The sequence below is a fragment of the Nicotiana sylvestris genome, chromosome 3 (assembly GCF_000393655.2).
Source record: "Nicotiana sylvestris chromosome 3, ASM39365v2, whole genome shotgun sequence".
Taxonomy (NCBI): Eukaryota; Viridiplantae; Streptophyta; class Magnoliopsida; order Solanales; family Solanaceae; genus Nicotiana; species Nicotiana sylvestris.
In genome coordinates this window covers 152,174,189-152,186,416 of record NC_091059.1, presented here as the reverse complement: position 1 = coordinate 152,186,416, position 12,228 = coordinate 152,174,189, and the positions used below count along the sequence as shown (strand labels likewise).

General features: G+C 36.3%; 1 protein-coding gene across 1 annotated transcript; it reads left to right on the top strand.

Moving 5' to 3' along the window:
- Nucleotides 1-6,875: 6,875 nt before the first annotated feature.
- Nucleotides 6,876-11,879, top strand: LOC104212382 (NAC domain-containing protein 62-like). Its single transcript, XM_009761612.2, has 6 exons — nt 6,876-7,327; nt 8,199-8,479; nt 9,944-10,249; nt 10,385-10,756; nt 10,859-11,323; nt 11,422-11,879. The coding sequence occupies exons 1-6, from the start codon at nt 7,105-7,107 to the stop codon at nt 11,695-11,697; spliced, it is 1,923 nt and encodes a 640-aa protein (XP_009759914.1). The 5' UTR covers nt 6,876-7,104; the 3' UTR covers nt 11,698-11,879.
- Nucleotides 11,880-12,228: the final 349 nt, after the last annotated feature.

Genomic DNA, 12,228 nt, shown 5'->3' with positions numbered 1-12,228 from the left:
GATGAAGATGTTAATTTAGCCTTTAAAAATTTAATTTAAGCTGACTTCGGTCAACATTTTAGGTAAACAGACCCGGACCCATGATTTGACGGTCCCGGAGGGTCCGTAGGAAAATATGTGACTTGGGCGTATGCCCAGAATTGATTTCCGAGGTCCTAAGACCGAGAAATGAATTTTTTAAAGAAAATTATTTTCTGGAATATTTATGAGTTTTTGGAAATGAAATGTGTTTGAAATTTTATGGTATCTGGCCTGTTTTCTGGTTCCGGAGCCCGGTACAAGTCTTATATGTGATTTAAGTTGAGTCTATGAAATTTGGTAAGAAACGGACTTGAAATGACGTGAATCAGACCTTATTTGAGAAAATTAGAAAATTTGATGTTCTTAAGTGGTTTCATGATTTTGGTGCTAAATTCATAGTTGTTGATGTTATTTTGGTGATTTGAATGCACGAGCAAGTCTGTATGATGTTTTTAAGTTGGTGTGCGTGTTTGGTTTGGAGCCCCAAGGGCTTGGGTGAGTTTTGGATAGGCCACAGAGTGAAATTTTAACTTAGGAATTTACTGGTATGTGCAGGTCTGCAGGCTTCGCATTATGCTCGCAAATGCGAGAAAATCGCCGCAAATGCGAAAGGACCTGGTCTGCCTTGGGGTCGCAAATGCGACGTAGTGATCGCAAAAGCGATCTCACAAATGCGAAAGGCCCATTGCATTTTCGAAGTGCCCTGGAATTCCCCTTGGTCGCAAATGCGACAATCCGGTCGCAAAAGCGACTTCGCAATTGTGATACTTAGTCGCAAATGCGACAACAACAGATTTGTGAACCCTGGTGGCAATTGCGACATCTAAGCCTAGTTAATTAACACTTAGATGCATTTTCAGCCATTTCTCACCTCTTCTCAAAACATAAACTCTCTTGGGCAATTTTCCAAAGAAAATTTCTTCTCCAAATCGATTGTAAGTCATTTTAACTCGTTTTCTTCAATCTTTAACATCTGTTCACATGATTTTAACTCTAAATCAAAGGGTTTCATGGGAGAAATTGGGTGTTTTGGGTAGAACCTAGGTTTTTCAATTTTTAGGGATTTAGACCTCAATTTGAGATCCGATTTCAAAACAAATTATGTATTTGGGTTCGTGGGGGAATAGATAATCGGGTTTTGGTTTGAACCTCGGGTTTTGACCATGTGGGCCCGGGGGGCGATTTTTGACTTTTTGGGAAAAATCTTAGGAAACTTATTTTCATGAATTAGAATTGATTCATTTAGCATTTATTGATGTAATTAAGTAACTTGTTGCTAGATACGAGCGAATTGGTGGTGGAATCAAAAGGTAAAGCGATAGTTGAGACTTAAATTGTGTTCGTAGCATCGAGGTAAGTGTTTGGTCTAACCTTAGCTTGAGGGATTATGAGTTGTGTCCTATTTGCTACGTGTTATTTGTTGAGTATGACGTATAGGCATGGTGACGAGTATCTATACATTGGTATCAAGCATGCCCGTGAGTCTTATATTATGATTATTATGACTCCATTTGTATTATTCATATCTTTTGTGATAATTTCTATTGTTGAGTAAAGTTTGTGGAAGTAATAGTGGTATTTGAGTATTAAAGAGCGTTGACTCAAGTCGTATAATGAATTGTGGAAGTATAATTGGCATTTGAACCTTATAGAGCATTGGCTCAAGTTGTGAAGTGAGTTGTGAAGTAAAAGTGAAAAAAAGAAGAGAATTATTATATTATCTCCCTTGCTGGGATGTTGATGCTTTTGATATTGTTCCCTTGCCGGGATTTTATTGCAATTTTATTCATTTCCTTGCCTTATTGCTTGTGATTGTTGTTTGGGTGAGGAAGAGTGTTAAAACACGAAGGGTGATGTCGTGTATTGTTTTGGTAAGAGAGTGTTAAAGCACGAAGGGTGATGCCGTGCATGATTTGTGAGGAAGAGTGTAAAGTACGAAGGGTAATGTCGTGCCGCACAATGTATAATTCCTTACCGATTATATTGATTCTGTGGTGAGGACAAGAGTAAAAACACGAAGGGTGATGCCGTGCAGTTTATATTGATTCGTATGGTGAAGACGAGGGTAAAAGCACGAAGGGTGATGCCGTGCACTTATTTGATTCCTGGTTCTTGTTGAAAATTTAGATATGGTGTTCCTCGTATTTACTTACTGCCTTCTTATTCTTAATTGATGTTTCCCCCGCAACATGTTTTCCCTTCCCATTATTAACTGTACATTCTGGTTTCTACTCTCCGTTGTATATGATTTAACTGCATAGGTTTGTTTGGTATTCTGGTTCTAGCCTCGTCACTACTTCGCCAAGGTTAGGCTATGCACTTACCAGCATATGGGGTCGGGAGGGGAGGGAAAAAAAGAAGGGGAGAGGGAAAGGTCTTTTTTTTCTTTTTTATTTATATTTTATTCTAATTCTAATATTTTTTAAATAAAAATTACTATTCACGTGCTTTGACAGCATGATTAGGCATGATCAACGGTTAAATGTATTTATTAGTATCCATTTAATCAAGTTAAAATGTTCAAATAAGAAAAGTGTAAATTTATATATGGGGTTTGCAAAACGATATCAATTTGGTGTGGTGCTCGAAAGATTCCTTTCCCCACACAACTTACATACCACTTTTTCCTTTTCCATACACAATTACGTACACCACTTTTTCCTTTTCCACTTTAGCTCCACTTTTCCACATCTCACGTGTGACGCCGTGATAGAGATAATAAGAGCCCATTAAAAATACACATTTGAATCCTAACGGATAAAAGAGAGATTTATTAATTTCTATACATTCACGCAGTACAAAATTCGATACAACAACAACAACCCAGTATAATCCCACTTAGTGGGGTCTGGGGAGGGTAGTGTGTACGCAGACCTTACCCCTACCCTGGGGTAGAGAGACTGTTTCCAAATAAACCCCCGGCATCCCACCTTGCTCTTGGGGAGACTCGAACTCACCACCTCTTGGTTGGAAATGGAGGTTACTTACCATCAGAACAACCCTCTTGTCAACATTATCAAAATTTTATCTCATACATTACCATCAGTACAAAATTCGATACATGAATATAAATTTTGAAATTAAAGTAAGTGATTTTCTACAACATGTTAAACTGCAGCTATTGTGCAGTTTTTATAACAATGTCAATGTACTGTATATAAGATACAATTAAATAAGGGGAATAGCAGACTTTCTGCTTGGGAACTCTCTTTAACATCTTAACTTGTGTGCTGCTATATATAATAATGATCCGCAATACCAGTTGGACGGACTTTAATTGGAGTCCTACAAATGAAAAAAATTCTTGGTTGGGTACTTCTTCTTGTATTGGATCTTTTTCGATGCGAATTTAAATTAATTAGTACTCTAATATTGATAGTCGTGCTGCTTATACCACATACCACGTCAAGAACCTAAAAAAACAAGTTGGATGGGCATGGAATTAACGTCCAACACACAAAATAAAAAAAAAATTCGGTGTCGCGTTATATAATTCAGGTTTTTCTATTCTATGCCATTTTGGGCACATGATATATAGGTGGGTAAATTTGGGAATGAAAGCATTTGATCTTAATAACTATTTAAACCATATTACTCCTTAAACATTAAATATTACCTAATCTTAATTGGAGTTTACAACAATAAGTTAGTCCATTATCAAAAGAACAAAGTTCATCGTTATACACAATATTAAAAAGAAAATTATTTTGAAAAAGCAAATACAACATGCGTGAATAATGAACCAGAAAAAACATGTCGCGCGGAAAAAAAAACTAGAAAAGCAAATTAAGTTACAAAAAACAAAAAGATGGTTAGATGGATACCCAAATCATGAACTAAAAACAGAGATATTAAAAAGCCAAAGTACTCCAGAAAAAGAACAAAAAACACCCAAAAAAAGAAAGAAAAGAAGAAGATGAAAGCTAGAAACACAGAGAGAAAAAGAGCTAAAAGATAAATCAGCAAACAATTATTCGTGTCCGTTAATTGATTCAGACTAAACCAAGGAAATCCACACGCAACCAAAAGAAAAAAAAAAGTAAAAAAAGGAAGAAGAAAATTTTATGTTGGCTATGATTATTGGCGACGACTACTTTGGTTAGTATATTAGGTGCGCATTTACGTCTTTATCAGGATGCAAGTTTAAGTGGCCATGAAGCCGTTTTGTTACTTGAACAGAGGGCCGTCTCAGACCAGTGAAGATCGGAATTGAGCTGCTTAAGATTCCAATTCAAGTAAGGAAGATTGTCATTAGTCTAGGTATTCTAAATATAAAATACCATTAGCGCCCAAGCTAACCATCTCGACTGATCGATCGGAATGAAACCGATTAATATGGAACTGCTAAAGATGGAAAAAACGCAAGGAACGAAGTTGTGAGAAAGTCCCGTGACATCCAAGTTTGATTTTCGAAATGAAAGATTGAGCAGCTGCTGAAGATGGAGCTGCAGAGGGTAGTTCCGGTAAGAGAGAGAAAGTTTGATTGATAAGGGCATTCTGTGAATGGAGGAATTGGCACAAATCTGATCTGAAGTAATGTGTTGCCGCGAATCGGCTGAAAGAGTTTCAATAGGCCAGGAAACCATTTCCGCTAAAGAGTTCTCTATTGCAATGTTTTTTGGCGTGATTTTTTGCTATAGAAAACAGTTTTAAGCCAGAAAAACCTTGGGCTAAACCAAATCGTTTTAAAACCAACTACTCGTTGGATTCTCAGAAAAAAGAACAATAAATTTACCTCTTCTATAAATATATTATATTATGGATCTTCATTTAATACTCTGTTATTAATAAATAGCAGCTTACACAGCAATTTGTTTTTTTTTTTTTATAAATAGAAGAGATTCCAATTCATATGTACATTAATTTGAAGATATATAATATAACAATCTCTCTATACATGTCTCGAGTTTATTTTATTTTATAACAATCTCGTACTATGTCTTTATGCCACATCGATTAAGACAAGGAATAATTGCTTATTTTCTCAAATTTATCACAACAGTCAGCAAGCATTGAGAGGTGTGTTTGTGATAGAAAACGAACACTAGAAATTTCCTATTTTGAAGAAAATATAAAAAATAAAACATAAAATATAAATAAAAATCCAAGTTGAGATTATAAATTGTTTCCTTGTGTGAACGCGCTATATCTTAGAGCCCATTTGGAAATAAGAAAGTTTTTCCTTTGTTTCAAAAAAATTTCACATTTTTTCAAAATTAGCGTTTGTTCATAAAAATTTCAATTTTCACTTGAAAATGCATTTTGGAAATTTTTGAAAATTTTAAAAACTCCAAAAAGTTATTTTTCAAAATTTTCATTCAAATCACTCATAAAACTTCAAAAACAACCCAAAATTATATTCATGTCCAAACACAACTCTAAATTTCAAATACTGTTTTCACTTAAAAAAAATTTCCCTCTATTTTGGAATTTTAAAATTCTTATGTCCAAATGCCCACTTCGTGCCCGTTTGGACATAAAATTTGATGGAAGGTTTTTTTAATTTTACTTTTTTTCGAAATCAGTGTTTGTTCATAAAATTTTCAATATTCACTTGAAAATGCATTTTGGAAATTTTTGAAAATTTGAAAAACTGCAAAAAAGCTCTTTTTCAAAATTTTCACTCAAATCACTCACAAAACTTCAAAAACAATCCAAACTATAATTTATGTTCAAACACAACTCCAAATTTCAAATACCATTTTCACCTGAAAAATCTTTTCACCGTTTTTTCGAATTTTACCAGTCTTATGTCCATACGCCTACTTAGTATCAAATGGAATTAAGTGGATCACAACTTTTCTAAACAAGCCAAGTGGAGTTGGAGCCATTGTTTCTGTCTTTCTTTTCCTCTTACAATGTTTTTCCCTTTTGCAATTTCTTTTTTACAAAATTCTATTTAAATTTTCTGTTTTGATAAAAATGACACATTTTATATTATAGAAATTTTTTAGATTTAAGTTTTCCATTTTACCTTATAACAATCAAATATTACGGTATGTGAAGATCATAAAAGCTTTATAAGATACTCCTCCGTCTCAAATTATCTGTTATTTTTTTTTACACGTCTCTTAAGAAATATTAATTAGGGGGAGGATTGGATTATTTTACGTTTATTTATATCTTAAGATATAATATCTATTCATTGAATATTTACTTTATTTTTTTATTATCTCTATCTTCAAGAATAATTATTATCAAGGATAAAATGAGAAAATATAATTTATTTTGTCTTAAACTTTTAAAATGACAAATAATTTGAGATAACTATTTTTAAAAAATATAATATTTTTTAAAAATACGATATATAATATGAGACGGAGGAGTGATACTTTTAGCGGGTGTTAAGTTCTTAAATTTCATACAATAAAAATTACTTTTAAAATAAAAAAGAAGACGAAGATGTGAAAATTAGTAACAGCAGCAAAAAGAGTTGGTCCTGGAAGCTTCTTTTTCTTTACTCTCGTCAAAACATTCTCAATGGATTTGGTCAGGGAATTATCTGTTTTAATATGTTTAATTAAGTTCGATGAATATGTGGTACGTCATTGTGGTTGGTTTGTGCGAAGACGATTTATCCTTCGACGTGTCAGGTTCTCATTCGCTGTATGACTTTCTGCAGCTTAACCTTCCTAGCTACGTTTCGCCAATTTCCTTATATACCCTCCACCGCTTTACTCTTTCTAGCCTCTCTCAACCATGGAGAAAACCGAAATTTCACTTAACATAATGGCAGTTTTGAAATTAGAATCAAAACCATGTCTTAACAATTTTACGCGGTATATACACAGAATGTCAAACGCGGCACTCGCTCTTCCAAATCAGCAATTTTAGCTGGTATAGACAAATTGAAGTTAATTCAGCTCACTTTCTGAGATGTTTCCAATGGAGATTTTTTTCCTTCTTATGAAAACTTAACCATAGCCACTTCACTTCAGAATCTCCTCTCTAAAATTTTTCTAGATCTTGCTTGATTACTTTTACTTTTTTACTCTTTATAATTATATATTTCATCAGTTCATCTACTTTTTGCTTTTTTCACTTTTTTGCCCATCTCAACTTTGCAAAAACTTGGTGCTGTAAATGATGGCCGTACTTCCTGGAGATAACGTGATCTCCGTACTTCCGGTGGATAAACAGATGGGTATACCGCCGTTAAATACTCTGCCGGTAGGATACCGTTTCCGGCCGACAGATGAGGAGCTAGTGAATCATTATTTGCGGTTGAAGATCAACGGTGCTGATAGTGAAGTCAGCGTTATTCGAGAAGTTGATATCTGTAAACTCGAACCTTGGGACTTGCCTGGTTTGTTTCCCTGCTTATCTTAATTAATTAATTAATTTAATTTTTTTGCGTGTTTTGCCCCAATTTGGAGTTGTGTTGAACCCTGAACCCTAATATTTTTGGTTATATCTTGCCGGGAAATCCGTTGCTGTGAGTAGTCTCGGCTTTCATTTACTAGAAAGGCTGATGCTTGGCCTCAAAAATTACTTAGCCTTGAAGCTTGATATCTAATTGATTCTTATTTTTTGGCTTCGTTAAGCTTTTCGAGTTTATTTTCACAGAACCCGCTAGCACATAAGGTAGTGAAACACATTTATATTTAAGTTAGATATATACTGATACAGTTGGGGTGGGGTTAAATCTTGAGACCTATTTTTCTCATTTTCAAGGATAAGATTGGAGTACTTGGGCGAATAACCCGTTCCCCAACTAGAGTAAGTCATATGGTTAGGCAAATGTACTTTCCAGTAAGAAAAAGAAAATGAGAAAAAGATTGCGGAACTATTCCACTGAGAATTGATTTCCACAGTAGGAAGGACTGTACTGGTTAGCCTTGGCACTCCGTTGTTCTACAACTCAAAATTTGGTGCTAGCTGTTATTGTAGAATGAACGAAGATGGATGAGAGATTAAAATATTCTTTGTTTTCATTCTGCTGATTATTGACAGCCTCCATATTATATGCTTAGACAGTTTCTTCGCTGAATTTCGATTTGGTGTTTAGATCATCCCTGAAACACTTACCTCCCTTGACAACCCTAACACATATACCCACTTTTGTCTGTGTCTTTTTTGGTCGTATCTGTCACAGGCCAGATCCCAAAACAACACATTCTTTTGGAAAGATGAAGTAAACATTTTGAAAGAAAATAATGGTGTGGATTGTTTTGCAGATATGTCTGTGGTAGAGTCAAAGGACAATGAGTGGTTCTTCTTCTGCCCAAAGGATCGGAAGTACCAAAATGGGCAGCGATTGAACCGAGCAACAGAACGAGGCTACTGGAAAGCTACGGGTAAAGATAGGAACATTGCTACTAAGAAGGGTGCAAAAATTGGGATGAAGAAGACCTTGGTATACTACATTGGCCGAGCTCCTGAAGGCAAGAGGACTCATTGGGTGATTCATGAATATCGTGCAACTGACAAGTCATTGGATGGATCACACCCTGGCCAGGTCTGCACATCCTTGATTATCTTGTGTCTTGAATTTGTATTGCTGTTATTGCTCACTTTGATCAGATTCTACAATGTAATTATATACATAAAATTTTAAACATAAAGCATGCCTTAAGCTGCATATCATATAATTTAACCATATATGACTGGTTAGTTTTATCCTATTTGGTTAGTATCATCTGTATTTCAAAATATTGGATATACTTGCAATTGTTTATGACGGTGGTGTTCGGACCAGCTTGTGCACACCTCGACTATTCCACCAGTGCCTGCAACTTCCCCCAAACGTAGGTACCGCGTAACTCTGCCCACCAAAGCTTAGGCAGATGGAAAGTAATGACCGAGTGTTTTTTGCCTCCGTTGGGTTTTGAACTTGAGAACTCATGGTTCTCCTGCCATTTCATAACCACTAGGCCACGCCGTTGAGTGTTGTGCTTGCAAATTTTCTAGCTATGGTAATCCATTTTCATGAGATTATATAATTACCTCACAAGGTAAAATTGTTTTATCCTCCTGAGTTCGATCCTCTCTTGTCCTATCTTATTGTTTCATTTGGCAGTTGGATCGGGCCATAGGGATTCTTTCTTGGGGGAGAGGGAGGGAAGGTGGTGCTAGTGGTTTGGAAGGTGAACATTTTGTAGATCTAGTTTCCGAGAGAAAGAAATTGTACAATCCTAGACACTTTCAAATTTTTTAATATGCATGTCAAGCTAACCAATTCAAACATCCTGATGTTGGTGGGATACCTGTGGCATCATCTGCAAGTACAGTGGTGAACCAATTGATTTGAATTTCGAACTTTGACTACAAGGGATATGAGATTTATGATATTATATTTTACTGTTAACAAGCTAAATATTTTTAATATAAACTTTTCTTGAAATGGCGTAATATAAACTTTTTGTTAATGCATTGGTTGCTTTGGTGTATATCATCTTCATGCCACATGAACTATAACTTTTGAATTGCTATTTGTTGTGGTAGCATATTGAATTACTTGTAGCGAACTTGAAGATCCTCTGTTACATTACATCCACGCAAGGATTTTCTTGAGGCTCTGGATGCCAATAACAGCCTAACCAGATGTTGCTTTTTGTTAGCTTTGTTCATTAGAAGACATTATGTAGATGTTCAGATGACTTCTTTTGTAAGAATACATTTAGAACTTTTTACTTCTTTCCTAATTTGATAGACTCGTTAAGTGAACGTACGTGTAGTGGCAGCGTTTTTCTGAGATACAGTCAACTGCTCTCACAATGAACATACCGCTGATTGTTTAGTGTATTTAGATATCCAATTCTATGAGTCTGGATCCGAAGCATCTACGTATCAAAGAAAATAGAAAAAACTCTGGATATGATGCATACTTCTCAATTGAATCAGGAATACACATTTCTTTTGTTATTTGTGATAATGCAATGAAAATTAGCTCATACCAGGAAATGTGATTTGCCTGGTGCAGGGTGCTTTTGTGCTTTGTCGCCTGTTCAAGAAGAATGATTTGAAGCAGGATGAGCATGTTGAGAGTTCCAATTTAGATGATGCTGAACTGAATGCTACAGTTGCCAAATCACCTACTGAAGGTGATTTATCAGAGGCAGCCACTCCATTAGCAGTCATACAAGCTTTAAGTGATAGTGATAAAAGCTATGCTGCAAAGCTTCCCAAGGGCGAGATGTATGGCAAACAATTACCCATTGAGAGCCACAGCAACAGCTGTATTGCTGATGATACAGAAGATCAAATGTTGGACATAACATCCATACCGGTAAGTAAAACTACATTGGGATTCTACTTTTGCTTGAATAACAAGGTTTCTATAGTGGATTAATTTGGTTGAAGTGGTAACGACTCAAAAAGGAATTGCTTAAAGTGATAATTTTCATTTCTGCTTCATGTTTAGCCGGATATGGAGCTAGAGAAAGCGTTGGGAAATTTTTGTGACCCGTCAATGCAGCCTCTAGATTGGAAGATCTTCTCCCCGTTGCACTCACAGTTACAGGTGGAACTTGGATCTTCTTATCTGCAAACCCCCATGAATAATGGGATCGGTGCTTATCAAAAAGATGTCCAGTTTCAGTATGGAACAAATGCTTTTGATATCAATGAATTTTTGGACTCAGTAATTATCAACTCAGATGAGTTTTCATGCGAAGATTCTGGACAAGAATTGGCATCGCATCGTGTTGTCGCACAATTTTGCGGTGTACCTTGTGCGCCAATTAAGGACTCTGGATCATGTAGTGAGTCAGAAGCAGAAGTTACCCAAAGGCTGGTAAGTGCAACCCTGTGGACATCAGTTACACCATGCCATTTTTCCCCCAGAAAAGTTCTTAGGTAGCTGATCTTATGTTGTTTTTCCTTTTGTTTGTCCAAGGTTGAGCCAGACTTCTTTGAGCCTGAGGTGTTGGGCAATTTTGATCGAGAGACTGCAGTTAAAAGAGAGGTTAACTCCATTGGGGCCACAGTGCAAGAGGCTCGTGGAAGTGCACCTTATGTTAGCCATGATCATGCTATGGGGAATCTTGATTTCTTTGAACATTCCTACCCTGGACAGAATATTTACCCTGCTGGTTATAGTGCAATTCAGGTCCCAAACTTCCCAAGCGTAGAACAATCTGGTGGTTACAGCAATGTAGTAAGCAGTGATTCTGGATCCGGAACTGGAATAAAACTCAGGCCTAGGCAAATGCAGAATCAGTCTGATGACAGGCAGTTTAGAACGCAAGGAACTGCAAACAGAAGAATACGTTTGCAAGTGAAACTTCAAGTTGGATCAGTTGAGCCTCGCAGCCATACTGATTCTAGTCAGGGGCCAGAAAGTCATCAAGCAGTAACTGAGGTAAGCCTCTCCAGTCCCCTTTTCCTGTTCTTTCTTAAATTTAGAGAAGTCTTTTCCCTCTTAGACACTAAAACACATACTTATGCCGGATTGTGCAGGCTGAAAAAGCCTCGGATGAACATAGTTCTTCCACCAGTGATGAGACACGAGATACAACTTGTGGAGAAAATGGAGTTAGTGGAGAAGCTGATGACCTGAGCACACCAGTGAAAGATGCATATGATTCTCCAGTTCAAGACACTGTTGATGTGTCCTTGAAGACCACTACAAAGCCCTCAAGTTCATCACGTCTGTACATGTCCATGGTTCTTGTAGTTGTAAGTCTGCTTGTGGTCTTCGTTGGTGTCTGGGAATGCTTTGGAGTGCGAGTATAGTGCGCGTCAGCTACCTAACTTGTATTTATAGATTCCAAGTATATGCTGGGTCTGTGTTCAGAGTAGCATGAACAGGCCTTTCCTGTTTGTTGAATTTACCTCATATGTTTATTGCAGCAGGAACTTGAGTTGAGACATTAGAGATTGCTGGTATATATTTTTAAGAGCTTGCTCGTTTTGTACATGTTTCTTTTAGAGTAGGACCTTACCGTTGATTTCCCTTCAGCAGATTTTAGACGAAACTTTTAATTTGCGATTTTATGTTCACCCTATATGGGAAAGTATGGCACGTTGTCCTCACGGGCTATATTGAAGAGAAGTGGTAACTATGTATTAGCAAGATCTATATCTAATTTACCGTTAATTTCTTCAAGATTTTTAAAACTTCAAGGATGCGTTAGCAACCGTTAGCCTAAGTAGGGGTGGGTATATATGGGGTAAAACCGATAACCCGAACCGTTAATTCTTTATTGGGTTATCGGTATTGGGTTATTGGGTTAACGGTTCGGTAATGGGTTAAATTTTTTTTAT

Coding starts and splice junctions, on each gene's coding strand:
- LOC104212382 (XM_009761612.2), top strand. CDS start 7,105: ATGATGGCCGTACTTCCTGGAGATAACGTGATCTCCGTACTTCCGGTG. Junction 8,480..9,943: donor ATGGATCACACCCTGGCCAG/GTCTGCACATCC, acceptor TGCCTGGTGCAG/GGTGCTTTTGTGCTTTGTCG. Junction 11,324..11,421: donor GTCATCAAGCAGTAACTGAG/GTAAGCCTCTCC, acceptor CGGATTGTGCAG/GCTGAAAAAGCCTCGGATGA.